The sequence below is a fragment of the Lynx canadensis genome, chromosome F1 (assembly GCF_007474595.2).
Source record: "Lynx canadensis isolate LIC74 chromosome F1, mLynCan4.pri.v2, whole genome shotgun sequence".
In the NCBI taxonomy this organism is placed as follows: Eukaryota; Metazoa; Chordata; class Mammalia; order Carnivora; family Felidae; genus Lynx; species Lynx canadensis.
In genome coordinates this window covers 35228107-35252565 of record NC_044319.2, presented here as the reverse complement: position 1 = coordinate 35252565, position 24459 = coordinate 35228107, and the positions used below count along the sequence as shown (strand labels likewise).

Sequence of the window (24459 nt, the reverse complement as noted above, 5' to 3'; positions counted from 1 at the left end):
CCCGCCATTAAAAGCTGCATCATGAAGTTTAGATTTGCAAGGATACCTTCCCTGATGATTTCTTTCTCTTCATTCACTCATCCCAGTCGCCAAGTGCGATCCTCCTCCAGCCATCAGTAATGGGAAGCACAGTGGCGGAGATGAAGATTTCTATACATATGGCTCCTCTGTCACCTACAGCTGTGACCCCAACTTCTCGCTCTTAGGCAAAGCCTCCATTTCTTGCACAGTAAAAAATAAAAAAACAGGCGTCTGGAGCCCAAGTCCTCCTACTTGTAAAAGTAAGTCACGGTGCCTGGGGGGGGGGGGGCTCAGTTGGGTAAGCATCTGACCCTTGACAGTGGCTCAGGTTGTGATCTCGGGGTCATGAGATCGAGCCCCTCTCCTCCACATCGAACCCCACATGGAGCCTCTCATCAGCCTCCGCCCTGAGCATGGAGCCTGCTTGGGGTTCTCTCTCTCCCTCTCTCTCTGCCCCATTCAAACTCATGCGTACTCTCTCTCTCTCTCAAAATAATTAAAAAACTTAAAAAAAAAAAAAGCTAAGTCACAATGATGCATTTTGACTTGGAAGGTGAATTTGGCTTGGAAGGTGAATTTGTTGGGGGAAATGGGATGATGACAAGACTAATTATTGCCATGATGTATGCATGTATTCTCTCAACTGGTACTTATGCATGATGTACCGCTGTGCAGTGACAAACAGCACCAATATCTCATTGGCTTTGCAAAGTAAAGGTTGGTTTTCATTCACACTCAGTCTGCTGAGTGTCCAGGAGACTCCAGGGCAGCTGGAGTCTAGGTGGAAATTTAGCAACAAACTTAGCAGCTTTGATCTTGTGGTATTTCCACATCAACATGAGTTTTCAAAATCTGTTCAGTGGGTGAAGAGAGAAAAGTAAATCATGCCCTGGCTTTTAAAAAGAGCCTTGGGGGGCGCCTGGGTGGCTCAGTTGGTTAAGTGTCTGAGTCTTGATTTCAACTCAGGTCATGATCTCACGGTCCGAGAGTTCGAGCCCCACGTCGGGCTCTGTGCTGACAGCTCGGAGCCTGGAGCCTGCTTCAGATTCTGTGTCTCCCTCTCTCTCTGCCCCTCTCCTGCTTGCTCTCTGTCTCTCTCTCCCCAAAATAATAAATAAACGTTTAAAAAATGTTCTCTATGGGTCCGCTTGACATATAGTGTTATTAGGCTTTTGTGTTATAGTTGACACAGGATTAACAACAACAGTAATATCTTCATTGCCATTTCTCTCTTATGACCCACTTGTCTCTTCTTGTGATTCTTTAGAAGTCACTTGTCCTAAGCCAGAGATTCAAAATGGAAAAATCATCTTGGGATTTGGACCCCACTATACTTATAAAGACTCCATGGTGTTTGACTGCAATAGAGGTTTTATTCTCAAAGGAAGCAGTTTAATCCACTGTGAAGAAGATAACAACTGGGACCCTCCTCCTCCCACTTGTGAGCTCAGTAAGTACGGGCCATGAAAGGATTTCAATGTTTCCATCTAAATTACCCAGAAATGCTGGTGAGGGCATACCTGTATGCCTAGACCCACTTGCCCCACCGTGAAAATTTAAATTTAGATCAATGACTGTCTTTGTCTTGTAGTTATTGGGAAAAAAATGATTAGAGTCCACTGGGCAAGGTCTTCTATAATCACAAAATGCTGCCACATAGAGTTGCGCGGGTTGTGGACTCTCCAACCCTAAAGGGAGACATTAACATTGTAGATTAGTATATTTCGTTCAACAATTCTCTTGCAGTTAGTAGAAAATGGTTTTGTTCCAAAAAAAAAAAATCATTACATTATGATAACTGATTTGAAAGATAATAATAAAGTGTCCCGTGCGGAGGGGGGGGGGATGCCTTTTCCTAACTTCCACAAAAGGATTATATGGCCTAACTGTGACTCTGACACTCTGCAATTATAAACTTATGTGAGTCACTGAGAATTACGTTAATACTAATAACGATAACTTGGTGCTAGTCCGTTTTCTGGTGTGGCTGGTCCATCAGCCAGGGCAAGATAGTTCCTGGCTGAACGAACACATGGCATCCTTTGGTAGAACAGGCTAGTCGATGATCACGGTTGCATCCCGAGTAACGGCATCGCTTCCCCCTTGTTCTTCTTCGACGAGCAGATAGTTGTCTTGGCTTACCAGACATCCCACATACCTCCTGGGAGATGTATAACTACCAGATGCCAACAAAACAGGGAGTTTATCCTATTGGAACTATGCTGAAATACAGGTGCCGTGATGGCTATAAACCTATTTCAGATGAGCCTACGACTGTGATATGTCAGGAAAACTTGACTTGGACCCCGTACATAGAGTGTAAGGGTGAGTTTCTGCTTTTTAAATCTTTTTGTATATTAAATGCCCAACCTGGGCTAGTATTTCTTTTCTTTTCTTTTCTTTTCTTTTCTTTTCTTTTCTTTTCTTTTCTTTTCTTTTTTTTACCTTAAATGGAGGCAATTTTATCTTTCAAGAGAAATTGAGAATTATAATAATTCAACAGAATAGTGCAGTATTATTGTCAGGAGGGATCATGCAAGTCTTGGAGGAGCTGAGAATTATAAGCTTTCCTTATCCTCGTTCAAAATCAAATGGGGGGGCGCCTGGGTGGCTCAGTGGGTTAAGTATCCAACTTCGGCCCAGGTCATGATCTCACGTCGGGCTCTGGGCCGACGGCTCGGAGCCTGGAGCCCGCTTCACATCCTAGCCAACACCTGCTATTTCTTGTTCTTTTGCTACCAATCAATCTGACAGGGTTGAGGTGATATCTCACTGTGGTTAATTTCATTTCCCTGATGATTAGTGACGTTGAACAACAACTTTTCATGTGTCTGTTGGCCGTCTGTATATTTTCTTTAGGAAAATGTCAATTCAGGCATTTTTAATCAGATTATTTGATTTTTCAGTGTTGAGTTTGAGAAGTTCTTTATATATTTGGGATATTAACCCCTTACTGAATGCATCGTTTACAAATATCTTCTTCTATTCAGTAGGTTGCCTTTTTGCTGTGTCGAGGGATTCCTTCACTGTGCAAAAGCCTTTTATTTTGTCATAGCACCAACAATTTATTTTTGCTTTTGCTTCCCTTGTTTGGAAGCGATAGATCCATAAAAATGTTGCCGATGCTAATGTCCAAGAGATTAATGCCCATGCTTTCTTTTAGGAGTTTTATGGTTTTGGGTCTCACATTCAGGTCGTTAGTCCATTTTGAGTTTATTTTTGTATATGGTGTAAGACAGTGGTCCAGCTTCATTCTTTCGCACGTAGCTGTCTAGTCTTCTCAATACTCATTTATTGAAAATATCGTGCTTTCCCCATTGTATATTCTTGCCTCCTTTGTCACAGATTAGTTGTTTATATAAGCATGGGTTCACCTTGGCGCCCTCTATTCTATTCTAGTGGTCTATGTGTCTATTTTTGTCCTAGTACCAGACATTTTTAATTACTACAGCTTTGTAGTATGTCTTAAGAGCTGGGGTTGTGTTACTTCCAACTTTGTTCTTCCTAAGGATTATTTTAGCTATTAGAGGTCTTTATGGTTCCATATAGATTTTAGGATTATTGGTTCTAGTCCTGTGAAAAACACTGTTGGTATTTTGACAGACACTGCATTAAATCCATAGATTGTTTTGGGTGGTATGAACATTTTAAGAATATTAATTCTTCCAATCCGCGAGCATGGCATATCTCTCCTTTTGTTTGTGTCATCTTCAATTTCTTTCAACAATGCCGTATCGTTTTCAGAGTATAGGCCTTTCACTTCCTTGGTTAAATTTATTCCTAGGCATCTTATTCTTCTTAGTACAATTGTAAATGGGACTAATTTCTTAATTTCTCTTTCTGCTACTTGGCTGTTAGTATATGGAAACTGAATAGATTTCTTTTTTTAAAGCTTTTGTTTATTTTGAAAGAGAAAGAGAGAGAGAGACTGAGAGCAGAGGGGGACAGAGAGAGAGAGGGAGAGGAAGAAAGAATCCCAAGCAGGCTGCACGTTGAAAGCGCAGAGCCCAATGCAGGGCTTGCACTCACAACTGTGAGATCGTGACCTGAGATGAAATGAAGAGTTGGACACTTAACCGACTGAGCCACCCAGGGCCCTGAGACACGATAGATTTCTATGTATTGATTTTGCATCCTGCAGTTGCTCTGAATTTATTAGTGCTAACAGTTTTTTGGAGGAGCCTTTAGGATTTTCTATATATAGTATCATGTCATATGCAAATAGTGACAGTTTTACTTCTTCCTTATCAATCTGGATGCTTCTTATTTCTTCTTGTCTGATTGCTACAGCTAGGACTTCCAGTCCTATGTTGAATAAAAGTGGCAAGAGTGGGCATCTTTGTCTTGTTCTTGGTCTTACAGGAAAAGATTTCAGTTTTTCGCCATGATCATTACGATGAAAAACCATGGGTTTTTCATGTGACCTTATTTTGAGATGTTTCCTTTAAACCCACTTTGTGGACACTTTTTTTTTGTCACGAATGGATGTTGTGTTTTGTCAAATGCTTTTTCTACATCTTTTGAAATGATTATATGTTTTTAAACATGTTTTGCCTCTTATTAATTTGAGGTATCACATTCATTGACTTGCAAATATTGAACCACACTCCCATCCCTGGTATCAATCTCACTGGTTTATATTGAACGGTCCTGTTAATGTATTGGTGAGTTTGGTTTGTTAATATTTTGTTGAGGATTTTTGCATCTGTGTTCATTAGGATTATGGCCTGCAATTTTCTTTTTTAGTGGTGTTTGTTTCTGATTTTGGTATCAAGGTAATGCTGTCACTATAGAATACATTTGGAAGTTTTCCTTCTGCTATTTCTGGAATAGTTTGAGAAGAATGGACGGTAACTCTTCCTTAAATATTTGGTAGAATTCACCTGGGAATAGTGAGGCCATGTGGCCCTGGACTTTTTTTGTTGGAAGTTCAAAAACCTACTTTAAAATCATATTTATTTTACTCACTAGAGTCGTATTGATTTAATGCTTTAATAAAGGATATTTTTTAACCATTTAAAAAGCAGAAGTGAGGGACACCTGGGTGGCTCAGCCAGTTAAGCATCCGACTCTTGATTTCAGCTCGGGTCATGATCTCATGGTTTGTGAGATCCAGCCCCATGGTCAGCATGGAGCCTGCTTGGGGTTCTCTCTCCCTGTCTCTCGCTCTGCCGCTCTCTCACTCATTTTCTCTGTCTCTCAAGATAAATAAGTAAACTTAAAAGAAGAAACTATTAAAAATAATAAAAAGCAGACGTGAAATGGTATTTATTCCAATTATCAGACAATCTGATTCAGTGTGGAATTGCACTCATGACTTAAATACTTAAAAGTATTTTTTACAATATTACCTAAATATGAATATTATAATTTAGAAAACATATCAATCTTGGACATTTTTATTGTAATTCATAAATAAATGAGTGGTGAGAGTATTTGAGTATGCCCAAAAGTATCCCCATTGTAATGCTAGTCAACCTCCTGATGTGAAGAATAGGACATTTTAATTTGCTCTGATATTTTCTTTACCTCAAACTATATCACGTTCTACCTTAAAGTAGTTCTACTAATGAATAAGAAATTATATCTTTATATCAGCTCTTATTGCATTAAAATTAAAGACCTTAATAGCTCTTTCTCTTAAATTTGGCATCAAAAAAGAAAACTCCTGGCCATACGCAATAATTTAAATGTCTTTCTGTGCATTAGTTGTCAGGTGGCTATACACTTTTTTTTTTTTATTTTTTTTAACGTTTATTTATTTTTGAGACAGAGAGAGACAGAGCATGAACAGGGGAGGGGCAGAGAGAGAGGGAGACACAGAGTCTGAAACGGGCTCCAAGCTCTGAGCTGTCAGCACAGAGCCCGACGCGGGGCTCGAACTCACGGACCGCGAGATCATGACCTGAGCCGAAGTCGGACGCTTAACCGACTGAGCCACCCAGGCGCCCCTGGCTATAAACTTTTAAGGACAGTTTTCCTCCTGTTACTGAGGCAGCGTAAGTTATTAGCAGGGTTAGTAATGCTGTGACCCTAGTGAAAACACAAAGCGATGGGTGTCATTTGTCATTGCTTTTGAATACTTCTGAAAATTTACATTTTCATAGAGGTTTCATCCCACTTCTCGTTTTGGAGGCTCCTAATGAAATTATTTAGTTGGAGGGAAATGACTGGGTTGGAGTCCTTTAGCAATCAGGGGCAGGGAGAGCAGATCCAAGTGTCTCTGGTACCCTCCTCTGTTTCTCCAATTTCTCTTCAGTGGTGACATCTTCGGAAGGTGGAGATGAGCTTATTATCCGTAGGAACTCCATTGAAGTGATTTTACTAACCTTTAGTCTCACTTTTAATTTTTTAGAGGTATGTTGCCCAACACCAGAGCTGAAGAATGGCAAAATCAATGAACAGAGATCTAGGTCTGTCAATAGCTGTGATTTTTTCAATGGAGACGCAGTTTTATATACGTGTTACCAGAAATACCAGTTTGAAGCTAGATGTCAAGGAGATGGCACCTGGTATCCCAAGACACCAACATGTGATGAGAGTAAGAGCTTTTGGATTTGTGTTATTTTAGATGTGTCTTTGTATCAAAGCGATGGAGATTATTAAGGGAAGGTTTGAAATTCGCTAAAAGATTTTGTATACCCTGCACGGTTTTTGGAGTGGATAAATTTGTTAAAGAGCACTGCCCACCCCCTTGTCCAACTTTCCTTCTCCCCCCCCCATTGTTTATTCCCATCCTCTTGACCTTGCTTCTTTGTTTTGCTTTGCTTCGCTTTGCTTTTCTGAATCAGGAAATCGGCCCCATGTAATAGATCAGCTGGACTTTTCAATTATTGCCTTGTTTCTCTTGGTATTTTTGTCTTTTCTTGACTTCTTTCTGATCCATATGCCTTAATCTGCAGTTCAATACCCACTCAAACCTGTTTGAAACCATCTGTCTAAATTTGCTTCCTTTCTTCCTCAAACTTCCTCCTTTCCTTTTGTGTTCATCCATTTAGCTTGCACACACATACCCCAAATATACACCTATGAACCAGGCTCGGGTTTCCTCTGTTCTGTCAATTGGTTATCATGGATACCTCCCACATAGCCATAAGCGCGAGCTAAAGAGGCACTTGGGCAATGGTGGATGGGCACAGGTAGGATCCGGGCAGCCTCTTTGTGCCAGATGTTGTGCCATCGGGTCCTGCTCATGCTCAATCCCAGATGATGACTTCCACTTTATAAACGAACGGTTTGCTCCCTGCCTGGCCTTGTAACTTGTTGGTTCTGAGAGACCAAGCTCATGAAGAGTGATTTTGGCACATGCTCACTTCATGACCCAATGTCAGGCACGGTTCCTATCAGGACCAAATAACATGCCAAGAGTTATGTCTCTAACAGCACATAATTCTCTGCAGCAGTGCATGGCCTTGCTTCAGGATCTCAAGGGTCTATGCTGTGATCATGCCATTGACATTTGCATGTTTTCCGACTAGAGCCACCTTCAATATACGAGGCTCTGCAGGGTCCTAAGGTCCAAGCAACAGGACGATTTCACTGACAGTGAACTAGCTGCCGAGCCGTATCCCAACATGGGCTGCACACAAACCCAGCTATGTTTTATGTCATCTAGCTCATGGGCTGGAATCGTATTCCCACGTATGGAAGATCCTGCCTCTGGAAACGGGAAAGTTCTATTATATGTTGTGCATCTTTTTTTCCTTGGTGTGGTGTGCCATTTATAATAGTTCGACTTTAGTTTGGAGGGATAGCCTAACAAGCCGTGTACCCTGGACCTCTAAATATTGCATTGATCTGGCAAACCCTTGAATCTTTACCTTCTATATGCTGGAGCACCATTACGAAGGATGGAAAAGCCCAGTCTTTCCCTTCACCTCCTGTCTCCCTTGTGTGTCCCTTTTACTACTCACGCAGAACACTCACAGCATTTCTGGTGACCAAACGTGTGGTTTTTTTTTTTTTTTTCTGACACAAAGAATTCTCCACAACACCATCTGGATGCCCTGTAATTTACTCAGTTCCAACAGTATGGACCTGGAGATTGTATCACATGCTACACCTTAAAGACTCAGTCTCACAAAACTTCCCCGCCCCTCCTGACTTCAGATCTCAAATGTGGGTAGTGGGTCCCCAGGTTACCACCAAAATCTGTCCAACTTGGCTACAAACTGGAGGTTCCCATGACTTCCTTCTTGATTTCCATTCATTTGCCAGAGTGGCTCACAGAACTCAGGGAAACACTTTTGTATTAACCAGTTTATTAAAGGATCTGACAAAGGATACAATGAACAGCCAAATTAAGGGATATATAGGGTGAAGTCTGGAAGGATCCCAAGCACAGGAGCCTCAGTCCCTGTGAATTGCGATCCATCACTTTCTCAGGACGTGGATGCGTTCACCCACCTGGCAGCTTTCCAAACCATGTACTCCTAAGATTTTATGGAGGCTTACCCTCTGTAGCATGATCAATTATTGACGCTGTTTCCCCCTCCTTTGGAGAGGAGAGTGGGGCTGAAAAATTCCATGCTTTATTCATGGCTTGGTCTTTCTGGTGACTGGTTCCCATCCAGGAGCCACTGAAAGTTGCCTCAGTAGAACAAAAGATGTTCTTAGGGTTCTCAGCACTTAGCAATTTACAAGCGTTTAGGGGTCTGCACCAGGAACTGGGACAGGTCTCTCTCTCTCTCTCTCTCTCTCTCTCTCTCTCTCTTATCTATTTACCTATCTATCTATCTACACATTAGCTTCTTCTTGCCCATACAGTAGAATTAACATGATGCCATTGATATACTGGATCAATGTGGATGTGCAGATAGTTGTAGTATCTTCAGATGCTATTATGACAGGGGTAAGTGACTAATCATACCCAGGTCTAAAACTACAAATGTGTGATTTGATCTTTCCATGTGTATGCAAACTGTTTCTGACCCCTTCTTTCCGATTAGGATGAAAAGAAGGCATTAGCTAAACCAGTGACCCCATTTACCTGAGGATAACTAAATTTACTTTAGCAAAGATACCCCATGTGAAATGAGACTAAAATGTTCAGTTTTCAATACTTTACTGTAATTTCCCAGAATCCTAGTTTTCCTGGTGGACAGATTGGGGAAATAAACGGCGATATGATGGGAACGTAGCTTTTGTTCTTCAAGAGTGGCACCAATTTTCCCATTCCACTTTCCCCTTGGCATATGATGTATTTTTTTAATATAGTATCTCACCTTCCTGGGGAAGACAATAGGGAAATCAATGGCTTCTATTTGACTTCTTGGATATGACTAGTCTTACCCCATAGACCAAGAACTCAATATGGAGTTTGGACCTAGCATTGGTTTTGTTTATTCCCATTATACTTTTGAAGATATTGGATATGACTGTCAAATGGTCTAATGAGGGGGCCATGGTGGTTCCTCACCCTGAGACTTACAAGGGGGCAGCCCAGGTCTTGGGTTTGACACTTGATCCCATGGGCAGAGAAGATCACAGGACAGAAGGAAGCCTCCTACAAACCACGCAGATTCTGGGGTGAGCTATATTTTACATTCTACAAGCTCATACTCTGTCACTTTTGTCTCTCACCATCGAGGCTGTGATTTCCCTCCTACCATTGACCATGGACAGTATGAACGACATCAAGCATTCGGTATATTCAGTCGTACGGAGGCGATATATAAATGTGACAAAGGATACACTCTGGTTGGTGAAGCTCGACTCTCTTGCAGTTCTTCAGGCTGGTCTCCTGCAGCCCCTCAATGTAAAGGTAACTCCTGCTCCCTTTCCAGTCAGGTGGGTGGAAATGTCACAAAAGCACCGAGAGTACAGCTTCTTCCTGCCAGGGGCAGCACAGAAACATTTGATGTGGTTGACTCGAAATCATTACTGTGTTCCGGATGCAAACATTACAAAGGGGCTACATTCACATCAACCTCCCCAGGCTTTCTCGAGTCATAAATCTCAGTCCGATTCCCACTTTCAAGAAATATTCTGAAATTTTTCCTAGTAAAATGGGACTAATAACAGTCCTCCCTTCACAGAGCTGAGAGAATCACATAAAGTGCTTAGCTCGAGTCTGATATGTGGTCAGTGCGCAACAAAAATGCTAACGAATATTATTGCTACCGAATAAAAGATAAAGCAATTAACAGCACCCACGATAGTTAAATCTTATAATCCTAGCTTGTTGTCGTGTCCTTTTTCTTATACTTATGGATTCCTTGAAACCATGTTTCCTTTGTAGCTGTCTGTATGAAACCAGAAATAGCCCACGGAAAGCTGTCCGTGGATAAGACTGAATACATTCAAGCTGAAAATATCAGCATCCAGTGTGACGCTGGCTATGAGTTGGTCGGTCCGCAAAGTATCACTTGCTCAGAGAGCAGAACCTGGGACCTCGAGGTGCCCAAGTGTGAGTGGGTAAGTGGCACAGTTCAAGGAAAGTTCCAGTCCTATCAAACCCTAAAAATGGTGCCTCTCCACAAGCGCTGTCCCAGCCAGCAATGGTGAGATCTGACTTGTCAGGATTCACTCCTGAGTCCCTCCAAGGAGCTCTCTTTTATCTTGAAGCACTGTGGTCCCTTAGGAGTGACAAGTTTTCCTCTCTCACTGGAGATAGGAAAACCTGAGCCCCTCAGGGAGAAGAGGGTGTCGGATGCCCGCAACACTGAGACCCAATTTGACTTTTTCTAGACTATCTAATATTCTGTGTTCCATTTCTGGATGGTCTCAGAAACAGCCTCTGTGTTCACAGAGGCCCCTTGTGAAGCTGTCTGAGAACCAGTCCCTATTCATCTAGGGAGGACTAAGTTGGGGCCCGAGGTGTTTTCTGTTTTTCCTGCTCACCCGCAAGTTCTGGGCTTCGCCTTGGCCCTGAGCCCTTAGTCTTGTCATTGTCAGGAGGACACTGACAACCCCACTCCATACCTACATCTCTTTTAGGTGATTCCTGAAGGCTGTGGACACGTGCTCGCAGGAAGAAAGGTCATGCAGTGTCTCCCCAACCCAGAAGATGTGAAAATGGCCCTGGAGGTGTATAAATTGTCTTTGGAAATTGAACTGCTGGAAATACAGAGAGACAAGGCAAGGGATCCTGCTATGGACTCACCACCGTAATTTCTCCCAAGAGAGGGAGAAACACGTGCTGCCTTCAATACAACACTGGTCGCTTCAGCTTACCCACTCTCCTGCCCCCTTTGTCCCATCATTCATGGTAATAAATGTCTAGAAAGGACAATTTGTTCACATTTAGTCTTTGAGACTGTACAATTATCGATCACCTCATAGCTCATGTTTTTGCTTTTCTGGACACAAAGTGCCCATTTTTGTTTTCAAGTAAAAAAAAAAAATTACACATCAAATTTAGTTTTGTTATTTGTGGTCGCCGGGACTCAGTTCTTAATGAGGTCTCTGAAGTAATCCATTGCTTAAAGTAATTCATTACTTCCCTGTAAGGGCCTTGGACACTGATGTGGGCTCACAGCAAAGCGTTTCCCGGGATCGCTCACTACACAGGTTCATGCGTACAAATCACCCAGGGCTTTAGTAGTTTTTTTTATTATTATTATTTTTATTTATTTAATCAAATTTCAGTCAGTTAACATTCAGTGTGATGTTGGTTTTGGGAGTAGAATTCAGTGATTCATCACTCATATACAACACTCGTGCTCCTCCCGACAAGTGCCCTCCTTAGTTAAATATAGTTGGGGTGCCCTCCATCACCCACGTAGCCCATCCTCCCCCCACTTCCTTCCACAAACTCTATGTTACTTCTGTATCATTAAGATTCTCTTGTGGCTTGTTTCCCTCTCTTTTCAGTAGAGTAAATGTAGACACACCCCGAAGTCCTGGTCCATTCTCCCCCCCCTTTGAAGGGAGTCACGTCCTTTACCAAACCCCATGAACCTGGCCTCTGCCTCTCTAATGCTGCCCCTCAACTTCTACCTGACACGAATGGGATTTGTGTTTGTGTCCGAACCTCTTTATTCCATTTTTAGGGAAGAAACGCTGAAAGGCTGCCGAACGTGAGGCCCACATGATGGCCAGCTGTGTGTTCCCAAGTCCACCATCTGATTTGGCCCCGTTGTCCTTGATGGAAATGTAACGCGGCCTGAGCGACTATCCCATACGTGAGGAGAAACCCCCATCAATCACCTGTATATCTTGGGGCATCCTGGAGGCTGTTGTTCCTTCTCTCACCACCTCCTCCGACACCTGCATCCTCTGAAATCTCTCCTTCAGCGAGTCTCTTCTTAGGGGAACGTTGGCCTCTTTGTTTCAATTTCCCCAAATGTACTCTGCAGAGGCACTGGTGTCCCACAGGCTTTCACTGAACTTTACATGTCCCAGATGGGCTGGAACTGCGAGAGAAACCCACTTGGCATGGAAGGTTCCACTGACGGTCCTGGAAGCCATTCGTCTGCCCCAGCCTCGGGGAACCCAGGAGAGGTTTATTCTGGATTTCATCTTAGACAGAGGTTTGTGGGTGACTAATTTCCTTGGAAGGTGGCCCCAGAAAGCACGGTGAGCGAGTGGGTAGCGGGATGAGAAGATGAGAAAGGGAACACAGCGAAGAAGGGAGCTTTCTCGGGGTGTCGACTGAGGCTGCAGACAGGTGTGCAGATCTGAGACTGTTCTCTGAGAGCCTGTGGATCACAATTCTGCAGAGTCCTTCCAGGGATGAGGACCCGGAACGTTTGTCCACCAATTCCCCTCTCCCATTGGTGGAGACTTGTTCCAACATCTTCGACAGCCAACCCTGTGGGCCCCCTGAGCAGTCTCCTGTGGCCAGGGAGCACCATCAGGCACAGAGACCCTGGTGGCCCGATGGCTCTTTGGCTCTGCCTGCAGTAGCCTCCAGGGTCGGGACGTGCGCAGGGCACATATGGCCTCTTCCAGTTTCCTTTTCTCTATGGCTCTCTTCTGACATCTGTTCTGGTCTACCTCTCTCTCACCACTCTAAACTCTCATTTCTCTTTATCAGGTCCCCTGTGGCATTGCTTTTGTCCTCCCTGACTGCATTTTTTTTTTTTTGAGTGAGCTATTGAGTTCTTATCTCGCATTGAGGTTTCTCTTGTTATCTGAATTCTCATAAATCGAATAATCGTCTACACTAAGTACAAAACAACTAAAATTCACCAAGAAGTCAACAATCTGCTGTAACATTAATCCTCGCTTTTGGTTTCGGGGAGTGAGGATGTGGAAGGAGCCTCAGGGGTCCCGCAGACATTCTGGGAATAGAATTGCAACATTGTCTGCTGCTATTGTTTAATTAGCTGTGCATCATAAGTATTTTTTCCAAATTTTTCTTCTCTTTTTTTTAAAATATGAAATTTTTGTCAAGTTGGTTTCCATACAACACCCCGCGCTCATCCCAACAGGTGCCCTCCTCAATGCCCATCACCCACCCTCGCCTCCCTCCCACCCCCCATCAACCCTCAGATTGTTCTCAGTTTTTAAGAGTCTCTTATGTTTTGCCTCCCTCTCTCTCTAACCTTTTTTTTCTTTTTTTTTTTTTCCTTTTTTTTCCTTCCCCTCCCCCATGGCCAAATTTTTCTTCTCAAATGTGATCTAAGATTGTGGAAAATATTGCTAGTCATATGCATGAGCTGAGCAGGCTTAAAAAAGACCTTTTCAGAAGATTTTGTAGCAGAGGAACTTGTTCAGTCTGTTGCTCATCAAGGGTTTCAGTGAGAGAAAGGAAAGGAGCCTGGGCACTTGATACCAAAAATCTAAGATGAAATTGAGAACATTCAGAAAAACAATGGCATCATCTTATGAGAACGGGGCAGATGCATCATTTCAAAGCAACTGAATTGCCTGCATCATCTTACCTTAGCAGGAGCTATGCCTTCGCAAGCAGAGAAAACTCAAACGGATCACCGTTTAGCTCATGTCTGTGTCTTTCTGGTGTGTTTCTGTTTATCAACTTGTAACATCAGCAGGGACTGGGGGAGAGGGTGTTGACCAGTTCTCTGGGGTGAAATATGGCTGAATATCAGACGACTGCTGGTTTACCCACTGGCTCTCACTGATTCGCCACTGGAGAGGGTGACTATATGCCCTCCATCCTTCTTCTTTGCCACCAAACTTCGACTCAGAAGAGTTTTCACTAATTAGGTAATAATTTTAAAAAACAGTAGTTTGCTTATTTTGTTTTGTTATAAGCTATTTGAATTAGTTTTCTATTTCATTGTGATTCATATCACATTATTTTACTTTATTTTTTTCCGTAAGACAGGTTTTCTCTGGCATACAAGAAAACCTCATTTGTGACTGATACTGTATATTATCACTGCTGAATATGAGAGAACTAGATGATGTTTTAAATGTATTATCTACGTAAAAATCCTCGGTGTATTTTTGCAGCTGTGTTTAAGAATTTTGTGCTGATACGAATGAATTGGTTTGAATACTGGCATGGGTTCGGAATGAATACTTTCTCCCAATTTCATAAGGAAAACTAATGTTCCTGCTATCTGAAAAGTCACCTTCCACACCATTTTTATGGTGGATTATAATGGAATAACAAAATATGCTTATATTTTCCTATTATTTCCTATTATAGTTTCCTATTATTCGAGTATTATAATACAAAGAATTATCTACCTCGAGCTTCATTCATTATCTGTCCAGAAGACGTAGTTGAGGCTTGAAATGCCAATCCTTCTTGCTTCCTTCCTTAACATTTTCTATGAGTATGTGAACAGTGCAGAGTCTTATTTTCACACTGATATGAATTCTTCCTTCATTCTTTAACAGTATATTCTTTGGTGGATAAATGTCTCAGGTCCTAGATGACTAGTATATATGCATCTCAAAATTGTCTAAATTGAATGCATGTATATGCAAACAAATATTGAAATAATAAAGTTGGGTATAAATGACTCCATTTCATTTTTTTTCCTTTTTCTCTTTCCATTTTTAATTGAAATTTCATGTTGAACATTTCAGTTTTTGTACATAATTGTATAAATTACAAACCACCTTACAAGTGCAACTGTTTCTTGACCTAGCGACTCTACTATCTACTTATAATTTGAAGTATGTGCACATTTAGCAAAGTAGTGAACCAATCAGACCCGCACAATTCCTTTTCCCTTGTCCCAGAGATCCACTGTCACCTCTTGGGGCATTTTTTTTCCTGGTATTTATCACCATATTTTTTAGAGAGTATATATTTTTTCTTTTTAAATGAATTATCCATTTTTCTATCGTTCACAACCAAAGATCAAATCATCTGCTTTTTCTCGCTCTTTCTTCCAATGTGGCTGTTGCCCAATTTTAGTTAAATCAGTAGTATAACATTTACTTATTATCACTGCACTGAGCAAGTAGTGTTCTGTGGGCATGTTTCTTTTCTTTACAACGGTCTTTTATTTTACGCCGGTCGATCGTGTTCTTTTTAGTGATGTTGTTTGCCTGCTTCCTTATCCCTCTTTCTATTTCCAAGTCCTCCTAAGTGCTCCAAGAGATTTTTCAGTCCCTCGAAATTGTCCCAATGTTTGGAGACAACACATGCTTATCAACTCCCTTTTTAGTCTCCATGGATTGTTCTCCCAAGGTCTACTAGGATGAGCAGAGCCTAATCCCAGGGAAACTGGTAAAGATGATGAATTCACACCTCAAAGTAGGTAACCACTCTCAGGTGAGGGAGCTGGGGTATCGATCCGATAATTGCCATCAGTTGTTAAGTGAGATCTGCTTCTGGAAGGTGTTGATTGATTACCTCCCTTTTGTCTTTATAGGTAAAAAGGCAGAGTACCTTTAAATGATTCCGGAAGAAGTCTGAGCAAAAGGAGGCAGAAGTGACCTTTGCAATTTGTCCAGACTGTGCTGAAGTGCAGCGTCCTAGTGATATAGACGGGACATCTGCATACTGCATTGTGCAGCGACTGCTTTCACGTCTGCAGATTGGGTTTTGTTACTTGCTCTGGGTCTTGGATCCGTGCTTTCTTCTCTGTTGCTTTTTTATTTTCCTGGAGCCTATCCTTTCGGAACTACCTGGGAAATGATGCATAGGAAGTAAAAATAGGCGTCCTAACATATTTGAAACCGTCTTTAGGTTGACGCTTGATTGAGAATTCAGCTGGGTATAGAAAGCTAGGTTAAAATAATTTTCCCTCTCATTTTGAAAGAATTTCTCCATTGTCAAAAAGGAAAAAGAATTTCCTCATTGTCCTATTAACTCCAGTACAGCTACTGAGAAGTCAGAGTGTATCTTACCTTCTGACCTGATGTTTCCCCCTACGCTGGAAACTTCTAGGATACACTCATTACCCATGATGTTCTAAAATATCATGCCAAGAACTTTGCTAAATTTTATCTTTTCATGTATTAATATATTTTTTTATTTTTTTAATGTTTATTTATTTTTGAGACAGAGAGACAGAGCATGAACAGGGGAGGGGCAGAGAAAGAGGGAGACACAGAATTGGAAGCAAGCTCCAGGCTCCGAGCCATCAGCCCAGAGCCCGACGCGGGGCTCGAACTCACGGACCGCGAGATCGTGACCTGAGCTGAAGTCGGACGCTTAACCGACTGAGCCACCCAGGCGCCCCTTTTTTTTTATTTTTTTTTTAAATTTATCTTTTCATGTATTATATGCAGTTCTTGATGAGCCCTTTCAATCTATAAACTCATGTTCTTCTGTTCTGAGAAATTTTCTCATATAACTTCTTTAATAACGTTTCTTCATTGTTTTCTCTTCACGGACATAAAATTAACCCAATATTGTTTCCCTTTGTTCATTAGGTACCTTTGTTACGCATTTTGTCTTCATTCCTACCCTCAACGCTCCACATATTTTTCGAGAAATTTCTTTGGCTTTACGTTCCAGGCCCTTTGTTGAATATTTCAATTTCTTTTAAGACCATTTCATTATAGCTTCCAAAAGATTTTTATTCTTTGTTCCAAAAAATTGCATCTTGTTCTTTCTACCTAGATTCATTCTTGTCTCCATGGAGCTATTTAAAATAGAGAGGCATTCTCTTTACAGTGTGCGAACGATCATTGGTCAGTTTTTCTTTTTATAAGAGCAAAGCCCAAATCACCTAATTTAAAGTTCTATGGACATGAACAACTTTTGCCGGCATTAACCTTACTTGCAGGGTTGATGGTACAGTGAGGCATTTAAATTGCAGTTGTGGCAGAAACTGCTCCTTGGTTTCCTAAATTAACCCCTCCCGCTTTTATTTTAAGGAACAGAATCACTTCCACCATTTTAAATATCAGCAGGACACGTGACCCCTCAGCAAGAGCCTCCCCACGGCTGCAACTTCCCAGTCACTCCCCTGCTTGTTCTCTGCTTCCTCTTTCCTCATGCAAAGGGCTGACAGGGTGCTTGGAGCCAACTTCCGCCTTGCTGAAGAGGACAGCACCCCAAGGCATGTGGAGACAACAAGCAGAAAGGGACAGTGGTCCCTGGTTGACCATACTGGGCAGGGCTGCTGACCATCCTACATGCTCTTATGCCTCTTTTTTCCATGAAAGAAAAACCAAGTTCTACATGATTTGAACCATTAAGTTTTGGGGTGTCCTATCTGCTGACAAGTATGGGGTGGGAGTCTCCAGATCCTAGTGAATTTTAGTGCCTTCTCCCTCACCGTCTGGTTTCTCTAGAGAAAGATGCTCTGGTCTTCTGCCTGCTTCTTTACAACTTGACTTTCTACCATGCCAGGTGAGGAGATTGTCGCCTCTATACTCTCCCTGAATTCCGATTCCTCCCTCCGTTCCTGCGCCCATTTCCACGATCACATTACTTGTGCCCCATTAACAATGAGCGACTTTGATTCTTTCCTGAACTGATTGTTCCCAACCCTAGAAGGTAGGACATTTGCCCGTGTTTCCTTGTTTTAGGTGAAGTGTTTACCTTCCATTACGACTCATTTGTCCTCACCTTTCTTGCAGAGGTTTGTCCACGGTGGTGCTGAGCAATTACACCATGAGTAAACACTGTAGCAAGTTACATGAAACGTTCATTTGGTGCTACAGTTTAATTTAGCCTCAGAAAAACAACCAGGAACACCCTGCTAACACCTTTCTCTGACTAGAAGAATATAAATTAAAATCAAGTGATTTTTTTTTTTCTGTTCTAGGTTTAATAACCACAGGGAGAAAGACATTGGTAAACTAGAGGCTCTGCTACAAAAAATCTTAACTCAAGTAAGAGTTTTGCCATTTTGCATTGATGGGAGCTATAAGGGGTGGGGGGTATGTTACTTTCTAAAATTCCTGTGAGTCCAGGAGTGATTGTCCCCAGTTCTGCATTTTTGTCAACTTTAGGCAAATACTCAACATTCTGATCCTGATAGTGAACCCATTTGCAGACTTAAAGGTATGAATTCTTGTTATTCAAAATATTTAAGAAATTTAAATATAGATTTGTGCAGTTTGGAAAGTTTTATTTCTAAAATGTCATTTTTTTATTTGAAACTTTAGATGGTATCTGGCTCAATACCAGTGGAAGCTCGAATATTACAAGTTTTAAGTTATATTTACCTTTATTGTAGGCCAAAATGTGCAAGCATCAATGGGGCCAATCACGAGGCAGACATCACGTCATATTTTTTTTAATGAAGCATTATTAGACTTCGATAAAAGATTAACTATAGGATATAGGATATATAGGATAAACTATAGGATAACTATAGGATATAAAAAAAAACTCTACATGGTAATCCCAGGGGTGGGAGAGGGTAACGAGAGAAGAATAAACTTCAAACAGGGTCCCTCCCAAGGCTGTAGCTGGAACCCACTAGATGCCAGGGAAGTTCATGGGCGGCATGGCATGCACCAGAGCTGATCTGCAGAAACCGACCCTCCAGAATTCAGGCAGTGCATAAGTGACCTGCAGGTGATGGCTGCAACATGGACCTGGGCTGCTGAAGGGGCACCAGAGCACTGGGTGACTGTGACGTGAATGGCGCGTGGTGGCCAGGCACATGGGTGTGCTCAGCGAGCGGGAGCCCAGCCCCACGGCAATCCTGCAGGGCGGAGCTGGGAGGTGGGTCAGGTGTGTGGGCTTGCAGATGGAAGCTGGCATGGTAAGAGGCTTGAGAGCATCCCTGTCGGAGGAACCACAGGAAGGTGATGGCCGGGCCACTTAAGGGCTGCAAGGTTGACATGGGACGGACTCTGTGATGGGCACAAGCCTGGGGCAGAGTGCCGCTGCAGAACCTCCTTCTCACTGGGCTAACCTACCTGGAAACAGCAGGGAACAGGGGAGAGTCTTTTCTTCCTTCAGTGTCCCTCTAGCACCCTCTGTTGAGAAAGTTCAACGTCACGATCACCTTGAGAAACTCCAAGCAGTTCTGATTCCCTACCTCCGAGCTGCGATAAACAGTGACTGTAGAGCGGAAAGGCAACATAGGCTAACTGGCACAGCACGACAGCTGGAAGTTGCTAAAGTAAACATGCAAAGTCAAAACCATGCAAGGATTGCTCAGAGGTAGACCGTGGGAGAGGAAGTTCCAGAAGAGTAGCAACAGATATATTACAATTTAGATTAGGATAGTCATTTTGTTTGAGTTTATTTTCAGGCAAGGAAAACAAGGAAAATACGATGATTATATATTTGCTATTGGTTGAGAAAAGAAACACAGTTCTGAAAAAGGACCTTATTTGCTTTTATTAAAATATATAATTTTGGGGCACCTCGGTGGCTCAGTCGGTTCAGTGTCTAAGTCTTGATTTCTGCTCAGGTCATGATCTCATGGTTTGTGGGTTCGATCTCCACCTTGGGATCTGTGCTGACAGCACTGAACCTGCTTGGGATTCTTTCTCTCTCTCTCTCTCTTTCTCTCCCAGCCCCTTTCCCGCTTGCACTTTTATTCTTTCTCAAAAATAAATAATTAAACTTTAGATATATATAGAACTTTAATGGCAGAAACAGGTGGAGCACTGCCTCAACACGGATGTGACAAGATCAAAGCGGCAGGAGAATGGACAGTGAGGTGCAGAGAGACGGAAGGATCTTGGATTTGATTGACGAATCTTGGTGGGAGGACAAGCCGTGTAGGAAGATGTTGCAATACTGCTGAATGGGCTTCCTGATCTGGAAGAGGACAAGGGTGGCACCACGGAATCTGTTAAAAGAACCAGAAGTGACATGGACTCACTGGCCTTAGAGTACCTCCGAAGAATGTCCCCCCTACAGGAAGAGCTGGCTCTTTTTTCGTGGACGGATTTTTAAAAATTACAAAGATACGAAGTGTTTTCTTTCAGTCTCCTAATGCAGATCATTAAGTGACGAATCTATACTCAGAAAAGGACACTCACTTAGTTTGTGGCAGCAAAGTGCAAATGTGACAATACTCACTGGAATGAGAAACTGATGGAGATTTCTCAAGAATGCAAAATACTTAGTTAGCCCTTTGAGCTGGAGTTCTTTATTCACTAGCTTGTGTTTGAAGGTGACTGATTATAAACGTTGACCTTTAACTCTGATTTTGCTTTACTGTCAGAGTTTAACATTTCCCAACTTCTTATATGTGTCCTGTGACACAGGCGATTGAAGAGACAGAGGGAAGGACAAAGAAAGAGGAAGGCGGACAGGAGGGGATTGTTAACTTCCCACGTGCCCCCCCTCTGAGAAGCATTCTGAGTGGCTGTGTTTAGCGCCCGCAGGTACAATGGGTGTTGAGATAATCCTTTCACTGATTCCTGGGATTCCTAATTGTCACACATACAGGAAAGAACAGATGAAATGTTTCTGCCTTTTTTCCTTCCTGTCATTGCCATCAACCAACAAACATGCATTATGGATTACTCATGGGGTTCATTGAACAGTGGGACAAAGGAATTCTGATGAAAGAAAATCACGGTGTCTGTTCCAAAGAGTTTCCTGCTGAAGCACTGAGATACTGTGTTCAAGCTACCACTTGATGTTCCTTGTCATTTGGGTGTCCAGGCGATGGTGGTCCTCCACCTGATTTGCTGACTGGCTTCTGCAATAAACAAATTGCGTCAGACACACTTCAAAACTGGGACTGCCCTGAAATACAGCAGCCATCCTGGCTGTCATAGAATCAGCTCACTCTGTATTACTTCTCATGCTAGGGGCCCAAAGGACTGTTGTGTCTTTTGTGTCAGTAAGTATCAACATTTATTTTTCTCACTTGTGCTTTTGTTTTATTTGGGAATGTTCTCTCAGGAACTCACCGAATTCTTTATCTGAAATGGCAATCTTTGATCAAAATTGTCTTCACAATTATCATCACCTAAGCTATTTGGAAGAAGTCGGTTAGGAATGCACACGGAGATACTTTTCTCATGGTAAGGATATCAAATATATATCCCTTTTCCTTGTTTCCCTACGAGCAAGTGCAACCATATTCAAGAACATACATTTGTATGGATAACTGGTCGCTATATCACATCCTTAATGATCACAGTGTTCTAACAGAGCAAACAAATCTAATTACATTTTTTACTTCTTAAAATATATCAGAAATATGGGATAAATGTTTACATTTATTTTTCTTCAAAGTAAAATTCAGTAAGTCATGGACCCCTTCATGTCACCTGCAAAGAATTCTGCTCTCCTCACTTTAACAGCACAGATTGGTTTGAAGTTATCTGACTTCGTAGGAATGGAATGATACGTTATGTGTTCTTTCTTCCATGTCTTTTAATTTTTTTTTGCTAACCATTATATGTGTGAGATGCGTCCACATTGTGTGCAGTCAAGGTTCAGTCATTTTAATTTCTGTTAAGCATTCCACCATTGCATGAATCTAACACTGTTCACTTGCCTACTCTAGGGTTAAAGAACAGTGGGGTATTTTCCATTTGTTTGTGGCCAGGAACATTTTTGCACATGTCTTTTGCTGAGCACATCTATTTTTTAAAAAAAACAATTTTAGTTTTTAGGCCTACTGTGAAGTTTGAACTCACAGCCCCGAGATCAACAGCTGCACGTTCTACCAACATAGCCAGCCAGGTGCCCCTGAACACTTCTATTTTTGATGAACAAGTACCTAAAAATAGAGCTGCTGGATGGTGCATCTGTTCAGCAGTTTTCCACAGTGGTTGTACCAGATGGTAGCCTCCCACCCTATCCCTGCACAACGTGCAAGTTCTTTACAGTATTGCTTTTTGTTTGTTTATGTATGTATGTATGTATGTACGTATTTGCGATATTCTGCTGGGTATGAAATGGTATCACATTGTGCTTTTCACTTGCACTTCCCTCCTGATTACTGAGGTTGAACTACTTTTCCTGTGTTTGTCGACCATTTGGATATCATCTTAACGTGAAGTGCTATGGCAAGTCTTTTATCCATGCTCCGTGGTCCACCTAGTTCTGATAATTTGTAAGAATTTTTAACATTATCTGTAAAAAAAGTCTCTGGTGAGTTAGGTATTGTAAAATTCTGTATTCCTGCTCTGGTAGCTTGCCTTTTATTTAATGTTCATAAGGTGCTTGATAAGCATAATTTCCTACGTTTTTGTGGTTATAGTTTTTCAAGTTTTTTTTTACTTTAAGTAGTGGTTTGCTTCTTTAAAAATTTTTTTTTTCAGTTTGATTATTGGGGTTTTTTTTTGGTATGTTTTGTGCGTTTTTTTGTTGTTTTATTTTTTTGTTTTATGGTGGGGGTTGTATCCTGTTTAAGAAATCTATCCTGGTGGCCTTAGTCCCTCTCTTCATCCCTTGCCTGGCATCCTCAGCCCCTTTCTCTATTGCCTGGTGGCTCATGTGGCCACGCCCACTAAGTGCACAGGCAAGGCATGTGCTTATCCACTCTGCTGTGCTCAGGTAGGCGTCCAAGGCAGAATGCTCAAGGCCCTTGGGTCACTCTGTATGCTTAGCTACTTGATCTAGCCTGCTTGAACTAGTGTTCCAGCCATATGCCAAATCTTTTTCTAGAATTTAGTTGTTTTGACCTCAACAATCATAACATTCTTTGACAGTCTGCTGTGTGCCAGGTGCTGAGGGTACAGCAGGGAATAGACGAACACACGCTCCACAAAAGCTGATAGTCCTGGGCGGGAGCCAGCTACTAAACATTAATCCTATCAACAAAATGTTCAAATAACCACTGTATTGTAAAGAGAGGGAGCGTCCTGTGTTAGGGATGGAGTGGCATGGCCTGGAAGGAAGGGCCATTGGAATCATCAGCATCCCCCATACTGAAGGACATTTTATTTTCCAGAGATTATTCTTACCACGTAAAATGCCGTTTCATAGTCCAGCGATTCTCTTCCCTACCGTCTGCTTGTATTCAAAAACGTTCTGTCAGATTATGGCTTTAGAAGCTTAATAAAACATGGTAGTAAGTGGAAAGTATGCCGTTGCCTTCTCTGGGGCCCAGCTTTTAATTATTTTGGTCCTGGTGAGGTAGTGGAACTGGAAGCAAACCAAGTGGCGGGTCAGCCAGCCAGACCACTTGGCACCTGAAAAGTCCCCCAAGACGAAAGCAATAGAGAATGACTTTATATAGACGGCAAGAGACGGACGACTAAGTGGGCAGGTATCAGGACAAAGTTTAGTGGAAACTCTTGAAACACAACAGTTCAGTTCAACAGAAGAAAAGACATTCTGATGAGGATGACGATTAATCGATTTAAAATCTTTAGCAGACTGGAACTTCATGGAACAATTTTATGACAGACAATACTTGGCAGGAGTTAAGGTTGGAGTAAATCTTTTCTTTGGTTATTGCCTGTATGCCTTTTAAAAATAAACTGGTGCCAAAATAGATATAAATAAAGGGGGGGGGGAAATAAAGAAATGATATCTATGTCTGCCCTAAGATCACAACTGTATTTGCCCCATATTTTCTTTTAGGAGATTTATGGCTTTACTTTCACAGTTATATTCATGACCACCCAAAATTGTCACGGTGTGAAGTAAAGAACCAAGATTCCTTTTTTTCCCATGTACATATCCAATTGACCTGGTGCCTTTTATTGAAAGGACCTTCGTCTCCCCCAATGCTCTGTAGTGTGTCAGTTTGTCATAAATCAATTGATCGTGCCTGCTTGGGGCTTATTACCTGACTCTCACTTGTTAACCTTTAGTCCATTTGGTTTCCTACACAAATACCACACTATCTTATTTACTGAAGATTCATAACGGGTCTTGATATGTGGCCATGTAGTTCTTTGGTTTTGCTCCTCTCCTCCCTTATCCCCTTCATCCCCCCTCCATCTCTCTCCTCCCTCATCTTAGAGATTGCTCTTACAACTTTTGATCCCTTACATTCCATATGAATTGTAGAATCAGCTTATCATTTGTTTAAATCAAAATGCTATTGATTTTCATTATGATGCAATGTATCCATAGGTCAGTTAAGGAGGCGTTGACATTTATACGACGTGATGAAGAAGGAGTTGTTCTGGGGTCTTCTCCACCCTGGTAGAGGCAGAATGTTCCTAGGCATACTCCCCTAAGTAATAGATTCAGGATCCCGTACTTTAGATGGAAATTCTTTGACACTG

The 24459-nt window shown here is 41.9% G+C and overlaps 1 protein-coding gene, 2 long non-coding RNA genes and 1 pseudogene across 4 annotated transcripts in view; 2 read left to right on the top strand and 2 right to left on the bottom strand.

Moving 5' to 3' along the window:
• Positions 1-11366, top strand: part of C4BPA (complement component 4 binding protein alpha) — a 28390-nt gene extending 17024 nt beyond the window's left edge. For both annotated transcript variants that reach the window (XM_030302944.1, XM_030302945.1), the window contains exons 6-12: positions 87-281; positions 1289-1471; positions 2146-2346; positions 6377-6562; positions 9611-9784; positions 10262-10437; positions 10960-11366. In XM_030302944.1, the coding sequence (XP_030158804.1) occupies positions 87-281; positions 1289-1471; positions 2146-2346; positions 6377-6562; positions 9611-9784; positions 10262-10437; positions 10960-11133 (1289 nt within the window). In that variant the 3' untranslated portion in view covers positions 11134-11366. The remainder of the gene's footprint in view (positions 1-86; positions 282-1288; positions 1472-2145; positions 2347-6376; positions 6563-9610; positions 9785-10261; positions 10438-10959) is intronic.
• On the bottom strand, positions 6852-12259 carry LOC115505365. Its single transcript, XR_003966000.1, has 2 exons — positions 12172-12259; positions 6852-9853 (listed from the first exon to the last, which is right to left on the bottom strand). It is a non-coding gene; the product is annotated as an uncharacterized LOC115505365 (long non-coding RNA).
• Positions 12260-18407: 6148 nt separating this feature from the next.
• Positions 18408-19668, bottom strand: LOC115505362. The gene is made up of 2 exons (XR_003965997.1): positions 19219-19668; positions 18408-19082 (listed from the first exon to the last, which is right to left on the bottom strand). It is a non-coding gene; the product is annotated as an uncharacterized LOC115505362 (long non-coding RNA).
• A 134-nt stretch (positions 19669-19802) lies between these two features.
• LOC115505361 lies at positions 19803-22152 on the top strand (annotated as a pseudogene).
• Positions 22153-24459: the final 2307 nt, after the last annotated feature.